Consider the following 20,789-nt stretch of genomic DNA (forward strand, 5'->3'; position numbering starts at 1 on the left):
CGCGCGACGTGTTTCTGTGAGTGGTGCAAGCCGAAAATGCAGCGTTCGTTAGAGCAGAGGTACGCGATTAAATTCTGTGTTAAACTCGGTAAATCTGCGACAGAGACGTTTGATATGATCAAGCAGGCTTACCCAGATGATGCTTTAGCAAGAAGTGGTGTGTTTCGGTGGCACAAGGCCTTTTCGGAGGGCCGGGAAGAGGTCGCCGCTGAAGACCGTGCTGAAAGACCTTCGACTTCGACAAACACCGACAATGTGACTCGTGTACGCGAAGTTTTGAACTCAGACCGTCGACTAAGTATTCGTTTAATTGCCCAGATGTTAAATTTACCAAAACTGTGGTTCATGAAATTGTGACGGAGCATTTGAACGTGCGCAAGGTGTGCGCGAAGATTGTCCCAAAAGTGCTCACTGACGACCAGAAATTGCGGCGAGTGGAATTGTGCCAAGAAAATTTGAACATGTGTGAAAGTAACCCCCAATTTTTGAATAACGTAATCACAGGTGACGAATCATGGATCTTTGAGTATGATCCCGAGACAAAGAGGCAATCTTCCGAGTGGCACACGCCGGCGTCTCCTCGCCCAAAAAAGGGAAGAATGAGCAAATCCAAAGTGAAAACGATGCTCATTGTCTTTTTTGGCATCAAAGGCATCATCCACCATGAATTTGTTCCTCCTGAACAAACCATCAACGCCAAGTTTTACGTGGAAGTGCTCAAGAGACTCAAACGAAGGGGCAATCGGGTCCGACCAGACATCGGAGCCGACTGGAAGCTGCACAAGACAACGCCCCGGCTCACACCACCTTTCTTGTGAACAGCTACATGACCAAGGCCGGCATCCCAACGCTTCCGCAGCCGCCCTACAGCCCAGATGTGGCCCCTCGGACTTCTTTTTGTTTCCTCGCCTGAAACGCCCGATGAAAGGCAAGCATTTTGAGACGACAGAGGGGATCCAAGCAGCTTGCACCGTGGCTCTCAAGGCTATTCCGGAGAATGACTTCCGTGACGCCTTCAATGCTTGGAAATCGCGTTAGCAGCGCTGCATCGACGCAGAAGGAGCCTATTTTGAAAGTTTTTAAAGAATTGTAACGATTGGCTCAATAAATTTTTTAAAATCTACTCAGTCCTATTACTTTCCGGACAAACCCTGTAGAATAAAACTCATAAGTTTCAAGTCTAACATTAACACAGTTTTGATTTTGACGAGGTATGCTTTTATACTTCACTAAAAGCATATTTACATAGTATTTTCTAGAGATACAACTATGGTAATTAGCTTAATTTCTCGTTTCCCTTATTACTGAGAAATTTATGTTACAAACACACTTCTCTGGCTTTCAATTTGACAAAATCTCTTACTACTGCATCCGTATCCATTTCATTGAGTATGTCATTTTTAGTGGTCGTTCTTGAGATAGTTGGTCTTAAATAATTTTTATTAATTTTAGTTGAACTTGTTTAATACACAACAAATGACAAAAGTGTGTGCCTTAATCGATATTTAGTTTGCCATCGATCCAATGGCGGAACTTCAAAATCAGGCCCCCTTAGGTCTATAAAACAATTCAGACCTTTCTTGTCTGTTTCCAACATAGATGTTCGAAATCAGGCAATGAGTAACACAATGTAAACACAAGCAGTGAAGCACTCAAGACTTTTGGATCCGAAAATTTTTCGGAGTAGCTTACAAAATCAGAGCCGGTTCTACCAAATGTGCAATACATGCATTTCCAGGGGTGGCAAGTTTCGGGGGGCGGTAAATTGGAAATAGACTTCATGATGATGGTGTCAAACTTTCTAAGCTGACCTATTTGAATACCACATTCATAAATCACGTTTAGATCGCATTTGTTTAAGGTTAGATCGACAGCGCTAAAGTAAATGGTCAAACAAATCCCAGCATGAATGGCTTGATTGTTATCAAATACAAGAACTCAATTCTCGAACAGTAGCGAACACCTGTTTTATTTTGTTAGTTATCACAGTTTTGATATGAAGACTAGTCATGTCTTTGTCACAAACAAGTTTCTTGTCATTGAAGGTGAAAATAAGTTTTAAAAAAAACAGATATGGAAGTAAAATCAAGAAATAGAGATAAAAGACGTAGTTGCACTGGAATTGCAAATTGATATATAGGGATTGAATCTCGATATTGAATTCTCTAAAAGAGATTACCATCTTTCCTCTGCAGGTCTGCTTGCTTAATATTTCACTAACATTTTGGATTATTATTTAAAGAAAAAAACAGACAAAACGAGATTACATTTGTAGTCTTTATGGCATTCTGAGTGCGAGTGCCTTTCCCATCTTCTTGGTTATTCATGATAGCGTATAGGGGAAAGTGAGGGAATACCACGCACTTAAGGTACATTTCCCAATATCTCACTACAAATGAAACAAATTAACATGAAGAAAATGTATGTTGTAATTTAATCATTCTAGTTTTATATTCGGTCGTTGGTAGTGCTCCTTGATTTTCATAGGTTTTGTAAACATAAATTTTGTAGGAAACGGGAAACGCGTGGTATCCTCACCACATGAGTTAATCATACGCATTTCATAGGGTATTGGCACGCATTAATTACTAGCGCAAATTCTTGAACGTGAAGCACCAGAATTACTTTCTAAAAACTTCAGTCTTTTGTTAACTGTACGTTTAGGTCTACTTCTAATTTGTTTCTTCAGGTTGTCTTCACGTCTTCCACCAATATCGAATTTTCGAGTTTTCTTCTCAAGTTTGCTTTCTTGGTGCTTTCTTCGCATAGTACTCTTTCTGAATTCAGCATCTTCCAATATTCGCTTGGTAGGAGTAGAAGTTAGATTTCTGAACGCTTTTTGTTATTTCGAGGAGTTTCTTTTGCAGGCCTGGGGATAGGAGAAATCTGTGAGACTTTCACAGCCTTATTTTGTAAAAAAGACGGTTGGACAAGCAAAGGTAGCTGTTGTGATGATGTTCCGGGTAGTTGATGTTCTTCTCGATTTAGCCCTATTTTCATCGAAGATGGTTGTTCATTTTGGCGTAGACCTATAATAGTTTGAGCATCAAAAAGCAGTTGGGATTTCACTTCTTCAGGTTATACGGCCTGGAATTGCTGAGCAGATTCAAAATCTTCTTTTCTAAAAGTGTCCGGCTCCAAAAGACAAATACCCGCTATTTTAAAACCATTAACAGCTTTGTCAATATTTGCTGCTTTCAGAAAAGCCCTATTAAAGATCTCGGCTAAGTCATATGGAGAATTTTTTTCGTTAACGTAGCTCTTCACAAACAGTGTGCATTCTTGGTTAAAATATGTTTTAAGAAGAGAGAGAGAGAGAAAAAGGTGAGGTCTAGAGGCTGAAGTTTATGTGAGGTATGCTGTGGTATTGTGACCATAATAACTCCTTTTTCCTTACAAAAATTGGAAATTTCTAATGAAATATGGCTGGTGTGATCGTCCAAAATAAGTAGGACTAGTTCATCTGTTGTTGGTTTCGCAATAAGAGCAAAATGTTGCAACCACTCGTAAAAACATTTTTCATTGCTCCACCTACGAATATACGACCTAGGTAGATCCAGTAGGTCGTCCTTTCTGTAGCTGAGGTGACATGCGTTTTCTTGCGTAGATAAACACAGGGCATATGTAAGACCTGGAAGCTTTGTAACGGTTTTACCCCTTTCCCATGATAGTGCTCCGAGTTGTTTCACTCCCTTTGGACCCAAAATACGCCCTGGTAATGATATTTTTCGGTAACTTCTGTCAGGTTCTTAAAAAAACCTTTTCATGTCTTCTTCATTGAATGCGTTGACCCTGTTAATACTAATTGTTTCAGATTTCATTAAATTTATCGTGGAATTTCTCTTTGAAAACAATTTCAACCAATTCTTCCCAGCACATCGACTTTCTTTATTCAAATTGTGCTTAATATTATTAGTTTCTGCGTATTTTTAAGCTACATAGTTCAATTGGAGACATTCCGTAAAATAACTTGGCTAAATGTAAAGCGGGGCCAGCAAGTTCCTCTTTTTGTATAGAGCTGAATACAGCTTTCCTTCCTATTTTCTTAGAACAGACAGTCCCAGCTCTCATTTTTGCTCTTAATGTAGCCTCAGGTATACCAAAATCGTTTGCTACTTCTAATTTTTCTTCCGCCATTTATTGCTTCTATGGCGTTTTGTAGTTGTTTCAATGCCCATTTGCACTTCTCTGTTTGCCTAACATAGTGTCATGGCATCTGCAATAAACATAAAGAAAAAAGAAACGCAGCATAAGTTTTTTTGGTAACTGCTTCATGAAGGGGCAAAACCACGCACATTGGACGACATGCGTGCAATTACCCCATTCCACTCCGAGAAAGAAAAATTGAAACTACTATCACACTACGCTAAAACACTGTGTACACAATATAAAAATCAACTAAGTGTTTCAATACATACCTCGAAATTTGCGAACGAAGTAAATTAGAAGAAATTACTGCAAAACAACATTTCGCCATGCCGTGAACCACCCCTAGCAGCAACTGACGCCTCGTTGTTGCGATATGTCTTTCATAGGCTAAACTAGATAGCGGCACTAATCTGAATCAGTTTCGAAGCATTACAACTGAAAAAATAGGGTGCGTGGCATTCCGCAACTTTCTCCTACTTAAAATCGTGGCTCTTAAGATTTGTTCTTTCTGGAGAAAGGGGGCGGCAAATAATGCCATTCCACGGGGCATTAAAATTGCCTAGGACCGGCCCTGTACAAAATGTAAATAATTTTGTATAACTGCCCCCTGAAATTGTGCTAATTTTCTTAAAAATTAGAAGTTCTGGAGGATCCAGACTCTCGGACTACCTCCGCCGGTGCATCCTGAACAAAAGTAACTAATAATCAATACCATACATTGCACTAGGACTATTACCAAATGTTTAAAAATATCGCACCATCTATATTTAATACGAGAGAATGGATGGTTAATGATTGTTACACTGTTATAATACAACGAGCATATGGATACGCTGCGATTGACAGTGAGTGAGAGTTCTGAAAAAAATGTTACTTATAATCCTAATAACCTTTCAATTTCAGTTACCCTTTCGAGTTATATACGCATAAACTGCGTACAAAGTTTGAAATGCATTAAATTTAACTCAGATTCGTAACCGAAAAGGCCGAATCCATTCCATTTTAGGCTATTGTTTAGCGAGGGGGGCCAGCTTTTACACCTACTTTTTTGCGATATTCTATTCCGATTCGGTTATTTTATGGTTTCATATGTTAAATTAGGCGTGAAGTTTTACTATACGGATCCATAGTATAAGTAGTAGTAGTAGTTGTAGGAACGGGTTAGAAGCTCCGCAGGTGTTCGTTGTTTTCTGGTCTCGACATGAAATGGGCAATCACTTCCACTTACCTTTACCTACTGCCTTTAAAAAATTGTGAACGATATTTTCTCAGCACTATCAACTCATTTCTTCTGTAAAACATCCTGTTTTTCACCAATTTTGGCCCCCCCTCTCTAAACAATTACTCCATTTTAATTTAACAATTAAATTACTGCAATCAAGTAAAATAAAGTTACAGTTTCAAAACTTTGTCGACTTCCAAATGCTTCGTTAAGAGTAGCTGGTATTAACAAATCCCCCGCCTCAAAATTTGTATGATTATTACTTTCAAAATTTTGTCCAGAAGTCGAAAGAAACTTTTTACAGACTTCGATTGCCTCTCATCTTCTTTCAAGTGTCATAGTTCTCTTTTCCGATAAAATGCTCACTTGGTTCTTTATCGTTGGCTATTATTATTACATGAAAAACAAAAGTACTATTGAAAAGTAAAAGCCCATATCAATATAAATAAATACAAAAAAAGAAAAGAAACGACTCAGGATAGAAAGAAAATGTTGATGAGCGACAAATGGACTAATAGATATTAACAAAGTGAGCATTAAGCTATGGGCAGCGATTGTGAGTTACTGATATTGGGAACTAAGTTAAAATTTCCGTCAGAAATGATCAAAAATTCCATTTGTTCCGCCCGTTTTTTCTTTGTATTCGCCCCCTCCCTGGACCAAGGACATCAAAAGTCTAGTACCTTCAACTTCAATAATGTGCATTTCATTTACGCTGACCTTTCTCAACCCTTAACTCTGGTAATTTGAATCGAAGTACTATGCGGAGACTCTGTTTATGACAAGGCTGTGATAATGCCACACCCTTGAAAACTGTGATAATGCCACCCAATCCACAAGCAACACGTGCAGTTGGCTTCGTTTTGTTTGTTGATCTATTCCTATTTTAAAGACATTTTTGGCAATGATATTCTCAAGCAGGGTCGTTGGGAGAAATGAAGAGTATGCTATATTTGTATTTTGTGCATATGATGGGATTGTAGAAAGAGTGCCGCTGTCTTTAATCGTAGTGCAGTAGTGCTGAATATAACATCTATTGAAAAGCTAAATTTCCCTACATTTTATTTCATATTCGTAAAATCGCCCTTTTACCCTCTTTAAAAATATTTCCTAAATCTTCCTGTGCCGCGGGAAATTTTCTTGAAACTAGTCACTTTTGAGTGTGACATTGGCGCCAATTGATGTACGAGTCTATTTCAATTGTAAAGGGGCGTTTTACAGCCAACCACACAAAGATTCGAGTTTATTATCCTTTTGATGCATTTTATCTGTATCTCAGTCTGTACAATATTTATTTGAATCTATTTGGAAAATTTTTCATTAAAACCTTTTCTCTAATAAATATTAACATTCAAAACACAAAATTCATTTTCCAGTTTGGCGTCCTCTTTAGTTGGCGCCTCCTGCAAATGCGTAGTTTGCAGGATTATAGATCCTGCCCTGGATATCATTCGTCCCCCTACCTTTTCAGATCCACTTTTACCCCTAGGTATACTTGACCTTGCAATAGATCTTCACATAGCTGGATGATGATGGCTGGCTGGCGTTGTGTCACCATATTCTATGCGTGCACAATAGGGCTTAGCCTCAAAGACCTAGCAGGCCAGAATGTAGAAGGCATATACTGAATACAGTACGCTAGCAGCACAAGAACATGTGTTATCCTCCTGGAAGATAGAACCCCTAAAGTGGGTTGATAATTTTGGGAGATAACATTTGTACAACGCAGTAGTCATACCCATCTGAATCAACGTTAGAGACTAGCGGAACGTGTAGCTTATTAGCACCCACACCAATGTGCCAGTGTAAGTTATATATGACAAGAATGATTTCTCGCTTTACGGATACTCAATTGGTCGTTGCTGTGTCTAAAATACAAGCACCCTTCTACCACTGCCCTTCATTCGCCTTGCCACTGTAGTCATTTGCAACGCCACCGAAGACATTCTCGAAGATGGGCAGATGTCAGATGAAATCGTGCGAAAGGAACGCCGGAACGTACACCTGCATCTATCCTAAGGAACAACGTTTATGGCATTTGAAGGAATACTCAGAGTTCTCTTTAAACGGTATTAATAAATAAGAGAACTGCGGTGTTTCACATCTTTGTGTACCCTGTTAAAGCAAAGAACGAAATCTATCTGCTACCTGCTCATCTGCTTATGCTATAGTACATCTGCTTAGCCACACAATCCTTTAGCACAGAACCCTTTACAATACGGGATCATCGCGTCACAACCTCCGTTTCATTCGCCTAACACACAGTGATTGATTGGTTCTCATTCTTTAACAACTGAATGTTTAGTATTGGTCCATTGACGGGTGAGGCCACGGCGGCCATCATTGCACTGGCAGTCATCGTCCTATCAGTTGGGAGGCCTAAGTGATCCTCTTGAGTGATCATGGGGCACGCCTGGTGTGAGACAACGTCTATTGTACTAATGGACCACAAATATCTCACGACCACGTGAGCGTCAATTCTACAAAATAGGCCACTCGGTCTCGAGCTGCCTCATTTTCGGTCACGTCGAAATTACTTAATTGCGAGTGTCAGAAGACACTGTCTTGACATTATAGACACAGATCGTGATCGGAATACAAGTAATTCGCACACAGGTGCAGTCATCGTGTTGTCCGAACACCTTAAACTATTAGCAGCTTGCACCATACAGACACTACTAATCTGATTTTTTTTTTAAAAAAAAATGCTTATATTAATCTAAAAACTTGTAAATTTTTAAAGGAGGTGGGCTGATAAGGGCCATTTTTCGCCCATCAGGCCCGAGATGTGAAATGCATGGTTTCCAATAGTATACCTCATAAAAATAAGAAAACAAATATATTTTGACGGAAACCGCTATAAGTGAGAGGTAAAAAAAAAATAAATAAATAAAGACGTAAGTCATGTGTTAATGAAGGAACGTAAACACTAATGTCATGAGTTGGAATCCGAGAAAGCAATAGTAAATAGAACGCTAACGGCAAGAATAAGAAGAATGAAGTCTACTACGACTATGAGATCAATATATTACATCGGAAATAATCAAGCATAGATAATAATCAAATAGCTGGAGACACTTGTAGCTAGTTTGCAGATTAGACATCGTGCTTGCTGTCGTCATCCGAATCGCCACTGGACCATCGTGCAGCTGCGGCATCTTGTAGTGTATGAGTATATTCTAGACTTGGTTTCTTAACTGCGGTGGAATTGTGGCGCCAGTAAGCCAGAAACCATAGTACGGAAGCAACATGCCCACAACTCCGACGACCCGTGCGCCTACTTTACATTGACAGTACCACTGAACTCGGAGAACAGAAGCATCGTCATGATGTATGTACAGAGAGTACATACTTTTGTCACTTAAGTGCTCGTGAATGTAAGGATCGGATACATCAGGTAGCTATTGTTGGTCGTTGTTTTTAATCTTTCCCTCAGTATTGCAATATAACATATCAATGACTTCCCATCGGTACTTCATTGACGCGTTGTATGTATGATTCTTCGATATATATATCTATTACAGAATTTCATGCCATTCTGCGACTGGTTTTCCTGCTTGCACTTTTACTCATACCTCTTTCAGAAATGACACGCCTTCTCAATACTCCATAACGTGCTGTCTCTATTTTTGCTGCCCTACACACATATTCGCGCAAACAATACATTTTTTATATATTTTATTGACATGCTGAGCATGTATTTTCAGTCACAATCGGTAACTAACATCAGAGCTGGAGTCTCCAGTTGAACTCGTACATTACAGCGTATAAACGGTATTCATCACTCTATACTCTCGCGCAATACATTTTGTTCTCTAATAGGTAGAAGGACACACTGAACCAAAATCAGTTAGTACTCATATCAAAGGTTACACAGCGTTATATTATGACGAGTCAGATTTATTTTGGTTCATCGACTCCTTCTTCCTATAAGCCTCCATCAAAGACAGCAAACATTACCAAAATGTCGCAAAATGCAGAAACGAACTCTTTTTGGGCTCTCATTTCTATGACTTACTATTTTCTTTATCACGTATCTACTATTTTTACATATGCAACAGATCTTCTAGTATACAAATACATTGCAAACTTGTCGGAATCGGACACTTCATTTTTCCGTTGTCTGATGGGCGAAAAATGGCCCTTATCCGCCCACCTCCTTTGTTTAACTATAGTAGATAAAGCAAAATATATTATTTTTGTTTATCCGTTACGTTCCAAAAAGTATTCAAAGTAATAATTATTTATTTAATGTTTAATTACAATGTTGTTTTATTCAAAGTAATAATTACTTTTTAAATATTTACTTGGCATATTGTTTTTTTATTTATGATAAATTTATTTTATCCAACTCTTAAGAATATATCGATTTTTGTGCAAATCTGATTGATTTAAGTTACTAGTGGAACCGCAATGAAAACTGGGCACGAACTAGAAATTTAACCCAAGACTACAAGTACCAGAAGTAAAAAGCCCGCAACTTTTATTTATTCTATTTATTTTCTCGTCATACATTTATTTATTGAAGGCTGGAATAGAACTTGATTTAGAATAGTTCCACAACTTACTTAGCTTGATGAGGCGTATACTTTGGTCCTCTGCACATCAGATAGATTTCTCTTCGGACCAAAGGCTCAAGCCACTCTACATGGACATCTTTCGCCTTCGAACACCAGGCGTTCTTCCACACTGTTCTCCATTGGCCCAACCTCTGAGCGCGTTCAGTGCTCGCTGGACTAAGATCGGTACTCAATTCCCACGCAGCAAGGGCAGTAGCATGATTCATCTGCCGAAGCTCTTTGTCTAGTTGTGCCAGCCATCCATCAACACGGGCACGATAGTTACCTGCAAATTAGAGACAGAACAACACAATTAAAGAATACGTCAGATCAAGGTTTCAAGATGAACCTAAATCGTGAATATGGGACTTTTTTCTTCTCTTTTATTGTTACCTACTATTTCTTTTTGTGCTAGTTATTTCCATATTGTTATCATCAATAAATAAATAAATAAATAAATAGAAGAGAGCCAGGTAAGTGAGAAATAACATATTGAAGTTTCGAATAGATTCTCGGTTTTAGAACATTCGGAGTGCACTAAAGTCTGTTCCAGGCAACCTGATACGAAACTCCCCTACCTCTCACCACTTACCACTGAAGAAGGAGAAAGCAAGTCATTGACCTTCACAGGGAGGAAACTTTTCTAATAAACATAATCGTGTAAACTCTAAATTCGTACGTCAATTCGCTCGCAACTGATGTTGAGAAAGCACTGCTGTTTCTTTTAGCTATCAACCCCGAGTAACAACTGTTTTTAACTTTTGCCTTGTAGAAAAGTATTGCATATTATTTATGTACTATTTCAACCATCCTGACTGGGGTTTTCCAGGGTTTCCCTCAGTCTTACCAGGCAAATGCCACGATGGTACCTACTAAACAGGCCATGGCCGATACCTTCCCAAATTCTTTCTATTGTAGTTGTTGCTGCTGCTGCTGTTGTTAGATATACAGTATAAAATGGCCTCTGAACTGTATCTGGTAATTGCTAAATAAATAAATAAAGTTTACCCTCCTGTAAAACATGTTATTGTCTTTACAAATATCGAAAACATTAAAATCAATAAGAGCTCAATCTGTCCAATTTTGTAGGAATGTGGAAGTTGATCCCTAACTCGAATACGAGAACGAAACTGCGGGGTGTCGAAAACAAAATGTTGAAAAAAAATATTTGGAGCGAAAGAGGCAAACATTCAGATGAATTAAAATGGTATACAAGCTTTTATTTCACAACAACTACAGGTCATCAAGTAGTATAGAAATAATAAAGTTAATACGTATAAGATAAGCATGACATATTGCTTGTATGGGAAACACGCACCAAGTCATTAAGTCCTATTCAAAAAGCATAGGAGAAGGAGACTATTCGCTGGGTGAAAGAGAAGGCTTCCGGACAATTTAAAGCAGTATCTTTGAAGGATGGTTAATAACAAACATGGTACATTGACTTTTCGCAGTTTAAAATCTATTGGAAATGTTCGTTTCTGCTACGATGAGCCTTTGAGATCTTTAAGCCAAACTGTTCGTTATTTTTGAATAATTGAACACACTCGTATTTATCGTTACTCTTACTTTCTTATACAATACTCAACTCCAGTGTTTCTTTCAGCAAAAAATGTTCCGGGTCGGCACATTGAGTAGTCAGAGGGGCATTTCTGGTATTACTCTATTTATTATTATATTATAGATTTATTATTCTGGTCTCTTCCGGGGAGGGCACTCTCAGAGCTCCGTGGAGGCACTGCCCCCAAAAACATCTCTGGAAGAAACACTGCTCAACTCTTGTTACAACCTTAGATTATCCTGAACGCATGGGGCCGCGGTGGTGCATGTGGTCCCTGGTTCAATCCCAGCTCGCGCTAAGTGAACTTTGTGGTGGACAGCACCGCGTGCTTGGATTTCATCGGGTCTCCCGTTTCCTCCCACTTTTTCATTCCACCATTTCTTTTATTTCTCATGATCACCGTCTCCTTTAGCCTAGCCGACATAACCATGGGACGTAAAAATCAAAGATTTCATTTAATTTTATATTCTGCACGCCATAACTCTCTCTCTCTCTCTTACAAATTAATTACTGCAAATGATTATTCCTATTAATGGAGACTGATAATATTTCTAAGACAATATAAAGTCATTTCCCCTCTTCTGCAAGAAAGACTCAGCAAGCAAAATTATTATTGGAACTCTATTATCAGTGTGCACATATATAGTTTTTCTCTTCTTGTTCTTTTTAATGTCAGAACATCTGTTAATAAGAGAGGAAACGAGAAGTTCTTTTTTTTTAAGTATTTCTCTTTCTATAGTTATCATCTTAATGCTACGATAATTTACCCATACATATTGTACACCGTGTGTGTGGGTTTTCTCGGGTTCTTCCGTTTCCTCCCACTTTCTTCAATCCCCCATTTCATTCATTTCTCATCATTACTTTCTCCTTTAGCCTAACCGGCGTAACCGTGGGACGTAAAACTTATAAAAATTTTCATTTTCGGTTTTCGATTTTATATTATGAAATTATTGTATTAATAAGGAAATACCCATTGAATTATCAACCCTGCTATCCCTTGCCATTCCAACATTTTGTCACAAGCCCGACTGCCAAGAAGAAGGAAAATAAACAATACAACTGTTCAATAAAATCTTCATTATAATAATACTGCCTCACTAATACAGGCAAATGTAATTAAGCGTTTTAAAATATGTAGTGTTATTAAGAAAGTTGTAATTTATTATTTATTATTTAGACATGTTTTGATATACTCTATACTTCTGTGTGCGGAAGCTGATGGTGGATGGTATATTCCAGAGCCTAACGGAATAAAAGTAGAAATCGCTACAAAGAAATTAAAGAAACACAAATCTCCGAGTGTAGACGAAAACCCGGCTGATGTAATTTTAGCTGGAGGCAAAAAATTGTGGAACAAGATACACAAACTCATTCTCCTTACCTGGAACAAGGAGGAATTGCCACAAGAGTGGAAAGAATAAATCATTGTTCCAATCCACAAGAAAGGCGACAAAACTGACTGTAATAATTATCGAGGCATTTCTCTTCTGTCAACATCTTATAAAATCCTTTCAAATATTCTGTTAGCAATATTGACCCCATACGCATATGAAATAGTTGGAGATTATCAGTGCGGATTTAGATGAAATCAATACTATCGATCAAATATTTACCATTCGACAAATACTCGAAAAGAAGTGGGAATATAATATTCCGGTACATCAACTATTTATTGATTTTTAGAAAGGCTTACGACTCGGTTAGACGAGAAACATTGTACAACATTCTTACAGAATTTGGAATACCGACAACGCTAGTTAGATTAATTAAGATATGTTTAAATGAATCCCAAAGTAAAGTCCGGGTAGGAAAATTTTTGTCCACGAGCTTTCACGTCGAGAATGGCCTGATACAAGGAGATGCGTTGTCGCCATTATTATTCAACCTTGTCCTGGAATACGCTATAAGGAAAATCAAAGATAGCAACCAGTGCCTAGAGCTGAACGGTGTTCACCAGGTTGTGACATATGCTGATGATGTAAATTTAATAGGGCATGATAGGAGAACAATAGAAAGAAATTCCGAGGCCTTATTAAACGGTTGCAGGGACATGGGTTTAGAAGTAAATGCAGAGAAAACTAAATACATGAAAATTAGTCGGGATCGTAATACGGCAAATGATAGATGCGTGAAAATATCAAAATATACTTTTGATAAAGTAAATACTTTCAAATATCTAGTATCAATATTAACACATGGAAACCTTATTTAAGAAGAAATTAAATGCCGACTAAAATCAGTGCTATTATTTAGTTCAAAATCTCTTGTCGTCACGAATTCTGTAGAGGAATTTGAAGCTTAAAATATATAAAACGATAATCATACCTGTGGTTGTGTATGGTTGCGAAAATATGGTCGCTTACTCTGCGGGAAGAACATAGACTGAAAGTATTTGAGAACAAGATCCTGAGACGAATATTCGGACCCAAGAGGAACGGGAATGGGGAATGGCGGAAACTTCATAACGAGGAACTACATAATTTATACCCTTTACCGAACATTGTTACGGTCATCAAATCTAGAAGGCTCAGGTGGGCAGGTTATGTAGCCAGAATGGAAGAAAGTAGGAACGCTTTCAAAGTCTTAACTGGAATATCAATCGAAAAACGACCATTAGGAAGACCTAGGCGCAGATGAGAGGACAATATTAAGATGGATCTCGCAGAAATAGGAATACAAAGTAGAAACTGGATCCAGTTGGCTAAGGATGGAAGTCAGTGGGGAGCTTTCGTGAACGCGGCATTGAACCTCCGGATTCCATAGGCCATAAAGTTAGTTAATTAGTTATCATCATTATTATTAAGAATCTTTAGTGCAGTAGGTTTATCACAATCTCCAATGTTCATGAGTAGTGATGTGAAATGTTCAAAATATGGAAAGAAGTATCTATATATTGCTATTATACTAAGGGTTTCCAATACTACGCCATTTTTGTTCCTTTTCAGCTCATTCTTCAAGTCTACTTAAATATACCTGATTTTTATCAAAATTAAATTCTGTGACGCCTAATTTTAACATTCATCAATCAAATTTAATTAGATTATCATTAAGTTTATATATAGTATAATGTAAAATGTCAGTAGTATATATAGTATAATGTATAACGTTATATATATATATATATATATATATATATATATATATATATATATATATATATATATATATATATATATATATATATATATATATATATATATATAGTATAATGTATAACGTTTTGTCAAAACAAAGTGACATAGTGACATAAGATGTTAGAAAAACATAAAATGAAACTATTAAAATCCCTGTTCATTTCGAAGGAAAAATAATAGTACTTCTCAACATAAACCAATGAGCTCGTTTATGTGTAGAAGTACTATTACTTTTCCTTCGAAATGAACAGAGATTTTAAGGGTTTCTTTTTTATGATTTCCTCACTTCTTACGTAACTTTGTTTTACCAACACATGTTTACATTATACTATATATATAAATGTAATGATATTTTAGTTAAATTTGATTGATGAATGTTAAAATTTGGCGTCACAGAATTTAATTTTGATGTAATAAGGGATGTTTAAGTAGATTTGAAGAATGAGTAAATAAAACCAAATTATTAAAAGTTCTTAACTGTAAGTATATGCTATAGGCTACATGGTGATTACACAGTCTTACCTTATATCACAAAGGAGATATGGACAAAATCTCACGACAGAAACCTCGCGGCTAGGGATGCATTCGAGTCGAGTCGAGTCGAGATTTAAGCCTGTCTCGACTCGACTCGAGAAAATGTTGTCTCGACTCGTGTCTCGACTCGAAAATATGTTGCTGTCTCGACTCGTGTCTCGACTCGACAGTCTCTGTCTCGACTCGACTCGAATTCGAGTCGAGACGTCTCGAAATTCGAGTCGAGACAAAATATATGAGTTAAAATATACACACACATTAGCCAGACCATTATGACTACCTACCTAATTGTTAGTATGTCCACCTTTTGGCACGAATAACAACGGCAACGCGTCTTGGCGTGGTCGCAATGTTCCTCGGTGGGTCGCTGGAGAGAGTTGGCACCACATATGCACACACAGGTCATCTAATTCCCGTAAATTCCGGGGAGAGGGTGATGCGCCCTCAGGTCACGTTCAATCACATCCCAGATGTGATCGATTGGGTTCAGATCCGGAGAGTTTGCACTTGGAACTCGCTCCTGTGTTCCTCGAACCACTCCATCACACTCCTGGCCTTGTGACATGGTGCATTATCTTGTCGAAAAATGCCACTACCGATGAGAAACATGGCCGTCATGAATTGATGTATGTAGTCTGCAAGCAGCGTGTGACGCCTCGGTCGTCATGGTGCCTTCCTCGAGCTCCAATAGACACATGGATGCTCACCTGAATGTTCCCCAGATAATAATTAAGCCGCAGCCAGTTTGTCTCCGCCCCCCAGTACAGATGTCAAGGAGCTGTTCCCTTGGAACACGACGGATTCGCACCCTCTCATCGTCATGATGAAGATGATATCGGGATTCATCAGATAATGCAACGCTCTGCCATTGTGCCAAGCTCTAGTGGCGATGGTAACGTATTCATTTCAGTTGTAGTTGCCGATGTCGTGGTGTTAACATTCGCCATCGGTAGGAGTGTTCGGTGCACCGTGTGCTCAGACTAGTGTTGTAAAGGTCTGTGAAAAAAACAGAAATTTTGGGTTAAAAAAAACAGTTTTTTACGGTTTTCCCGAGCTGGGGAAAAAACGGAAAAATTGGGTATTATCAGAATCATCATTTTTGCTAATCACACAATCATTTTAGTTAATATGTTAAATCAAACATATTTCATAGAGATATCTTCATTGTTGTACGTAAAATTCCGGAAATTTTGAAACCATTAGAAAAAAATCATTTGTTCGGAAATATTGGCAAAAACAGGAAAATATAGTTTAAAAACTATTTGTTGGCCTGATGCTAGTAATCTTACTTGCTGTAACATGTCTGCAACATATACAGTGGGAAGTCGAAAATTCGAACTAATTGGGACCACAGGTAGTTCGGATTTTCAAATTGTTCGGATTTTCGAAAATGACCAAGAAAATGCCATTTAGGCTTACATATACTGTACGGTATGTTCTTCTATCGATACAGTGGTTATTCAGTACATACAGTAATTACAATACCGTACGTAAGGCTACTTACATTTAATGTTTCTGAAGAACCTGCTTGTACTCTAAATAACACTGTTCTTGTAAGTCACACTTAAAATTTATAGGCCTAATAAAAAAAAAATAAAAATAAAAATACATGACGAACAATTACATATAAATGAACTTTTGTAAAAACACTGACTTCACATAACGTCGATGGACTCGATATTGTTTGTTTCTCGCGTTAAGACAAAATGTAAAAAGCTTCTAGGGACCGCGTTCGGATTTTTGACGTTAGGATTATCGACGTCCTACTATATATGCAATGTATTTCGCTAACGGAAAAATACTTAAAGCAACAGGTTTTAGTTCTACTTTACACACATATACCGCACAAGTGAGTAAATTTGAGCAGCGAGAAATATATTAAGTGAAACTTCCGTTAGTTATTATTACAGACTAGCAGAATATCCGTTCTTCGCACGGGGAGAATACGTTTCATTTTGGACGCAAAGGGCACCAAAACTGTCCCCAATGAAGTTGTGAAGCCCCAAAACTATGAATTTGACATTAATACCGATAATTTTCAATTATCTTTACATGTCACCATCCCCCTTAGAGTACTAATGGGGCTGAATTTGTGGATTTAAACGGCATCTTCTGTTCATCTCTGCGAGTATGATTCGAGGCCATTTTCGATCATGTATGTATATATAGGTAGATATATATACATATATAAACACAGAGGCGGATCCAAGGGGGCTATCGCCCCCCTCTCTTCACACTCAAGTATACACTGCATAAAATAGGCTTCAATCCTGCTTTACACTGGATAAAACTGCAAACTATGGTTTAGCCCCTCCCTTGATCATATCCTGGATCCGCCACTATACTGTATATAATTCTCAAAAAAATTAGGGGTTCAGCTGAAACATCACACAAGACCTTAAGATAGTGTATGAATAAGCTTGTGTTTGACTCATATATATCTTACAAAAAGGAATGCTTTAAGATACACTAGAAAAATGGGGCACATACTGGTGTTGGGGCACGGAAAACCTTGTTCACATGGCTCATGACACAAGACGGTTATGTGTGTACCTCTCGAACTGCTCACAAACAGGCAAAGCAACAACACTGATTGTTCCTTAATATGTCATATGATCACTTCGAATAGCCAACAGAGCCTCGCACCTGCGTGGCATGGATTCAATCAGATTATCGATGAGTTCTTGGGGAATGTTGTGCCACTCATCCAGATGAGCGACTTCCAGCTCTGGAATGGTTAATGGATTTACTGGCCTAGCGGCAATTCGTTGCCATGCATATTCCAGACATGCTCAATTGGAATGAGATCCGGAGAGCATGCTAGCCACTTCATCCGAGCGATACCCTCAGCATCCAGCATCTCATCCACTAACCGAGCTCTGTGAGGACGAGTATTGTCATCCATGAAAAGGAACGAATCACCAATGGCACCAGCATAGGGAAGAGCAAGAGTTTTCATAATCTCATCCCTATATCTGAGAGCCGTCAAAGAGCCATTTCGGATGATGTGGAGCTCAGTACGCTCACCAATGCTGATTCCTGCCCACACCATCAGTCCACCACCATGATACTGGGATCTTTCTCGCACAAACATGGGATCCTGTCGTGTTCCACAATCTCTCCAGATGAAAACACGTCGATTATCAGGCTCCACACTGAATCGAGATTCGTCAGAGAACAAAACATTGCCCCATTCATTGCGTCCCAACCCACGATGTTCCTCTACCTTCGCTCTTCGATCAACACGGTGTCGTGCAGTTAATGGGACACACACCATAGGCCTACGTGCGTAGAGACCACCTTCTCGAAGGCGATTGCGGACCGTTTGAGTGAATATTGTGCGTCCTGTTGTTGTTCGGAAGGCTTGCGGGAGCAGAGTTGTATTCTGACGCCGGTTTTGACGGGCTGTTAACAAGAGATAACGATCGTCTCTTGCTTTGGTTGCTAGTGGACGGCTCTGTCTTTGTCTTCTTCGAACACTTCAAGTTGTTTGTAATCGATTCCACAATCGGGAAATCACACTTTGTGCCACTCCTATGGCATGTGACACCTCCCGCTGTAACTGACCAGCTTCCAACCTGCCGACAGCTCGCCATGCCAACGATTCTGGCAAATCACGTTGTTGCGCAATTTCACTACGTAGATTTGTGACGCACTAAACACAATGAAAACAAAGGTATCCTGGAGCTGGAATGTATTGGCAGCGCCACACTACAAAATGATATCTGTTAGCGCCACGTCACTGATCACGTGCACAGATGTTTCAAACGGTTCGTTTGCACGTTGAGCCTTCAGGATTTTAATCTGAACTGGACAAGATACAGTGTTCTCACATTATTCGTAAGAAGTTTTACATGTGTTTTCATCTGATTCCCTAATTTTTTTGATCAATATATATATATATATATATATATATATATATATATATATATATATATATATATATATATATATATATATATATATAGATATAGATATAGATATAGATATAGATATAGATATAGATATAGATAGATAGATGTAGATATATATTAGATAAATATACCCATTCTTCGCATGGAAGTCAACCCAGACAGCATGTTTGCTTGCCGCAAGCTTGCCTGCCGCTTTTATTTGATTTTATTTCGCTTTGGCTTATACACAAAAGCTTATTTCTGCTTAGCGCAAGCTGTAGTGCGGGCAACCCACGCTTCACTTGCGAGACGCTTTTCTTTAGATTGAGGTAAAAAGCCAGCGCGCGTTCGATTTTCAGTTGTTCTCAAAAACCACGTGACGCTGACCTCTTAACTTTCGGCGACAAGGTAGTGTTCGCGTTGTTAGCGTCTTGTTAGCATTCAGCTTCAATAAAGAACAAACTTAATTATTTTTTTTTAATTGTGCCGTCTAGTACTCTAGTTCCACGTACCTGTCGCTCTTTATTTCCTCATATTTCGGTAACCATGAGGCATAACGAATTGTAGTATTTATGTATAAAGCATAAATGTGAACATAGATGGCAGAAGGTTTGAGCCTACTTATTTCGCGAAAGAATACAGAACTGTTGGAGATATTTTAATATAAACTTCAAGTTTAACTTACAGTATAAACTTTATCTGAACGCTGTGTTTAAAGTATAAACATTTTTCTGCGTTTTTATATAAAACGGTAGAAATTTCAAGTACTCGTGGCTAATATAACAACATACTAGATATTTGTAAGAAGCAACGGCGCGTTACTTGTGAACTGGCCACCTGGAATCTCTAACCAGGTAAAAAAATAGGGTATCCGTAGCTGGCGGAGAAAAATAAACAAGTCATTTGGGTTTTCCATCCCCCTTGATTGAATTTTATTCGCGAACATCTTGCATACGGTTGGATTACTTACCTCATCGAGGTAAAGGAAACAACCGTCGAATTGTTTTGTGCCTCTACGGAGGCGGACACACTAAATTGATCATATCTTTAGACGACCTTGCTATTCCTCTTGGCTTAACGATTTATTTTGGTACTCTCCTCTTCGGAGGAAGAGACAAGCGAAATTAGTTGACGACTTAGGCAACTCTACTGGTTACCGATTACTTTTTGTGCTTTCTCTTCGGAGGAAGCAGATTACTAACATTCAAACTTAGAGCACTACTCTAAGAACAACCCATTTAAGAGGTACATCGCTACCCTCCTTTCTAGTAAGCTGGCGCCATCTCCTACTTTAAGTATAAAGATGGTCTCTCAGAAGACACCCGTCAAATCTGAGAAAAAGGCCCAATCATCCAAAATTCCTAATACCAGGGGCAAAATAATACGATCAACATATAAACCAGAAGACTTCCTTGTGCCTTTAGGTAAACACAAGCAAACGAACGCTCCAGCGAAGACAAAATTGAAAACACCTGCAGTTAAACAGACAAGTACTTCGCAGCCATCAACATCGAATAACACGGAAGACATGGATTTCACAGTAGTGGGAACACTTAACCCTCGGATGCATGTGTGGGGTCATTTTGACCCCAACATGCTTTTATTTCCTAGTATTACAAGGAAATCTCACTGAAAAATCCTGATGTTCTGTGACATCTAAGCAGGATGCTTCAACTACAAAAGAATGTAAACACATTTGTTTTGCAAGTTATTATTATTTATTTTTTTTACCAT

At 38.4% G+C, this 20,789-nt stretch overlaps 1 protein-coding gene across 1 annotated transcript in view; it reads right to left on the reverse strand.

Annotated features, from left to right (window-relative positions):
* The window catches only part of LOC145668188 (angiotensin-converting enzyme-like), a 128,153-nt gene that overhangs the window by 69,521 nt on the left and 37,843 nt on the right, over positions 1 to 20,789 (reverse strand). The window contains exon 2 of the mRNA XM_081735829.1: positions 9,940 to 10,216. Coding sequence (XP_081591955.1) covers positions 9,940 to 10,216 — 277 coding nt within the window. The remainder of the gene's footprint in view (positions 1 to 9,939; positions 10,217 to 20,789) is intronic.

Source organism: Thermobia domestica, chromosome 13 (genome assembly GCF_964235325.1).
Source record: "Thermobia domestica chromosome 13, izTheDome1.hap1.1, whole genome shotgun sequence".
Taxonomy (NCBI): Eukaryota; Metazoa; Arthropoda; class Insecta; order Zygentoma; family Lepismatidae; genus Thermobia; species Thermobia domestica.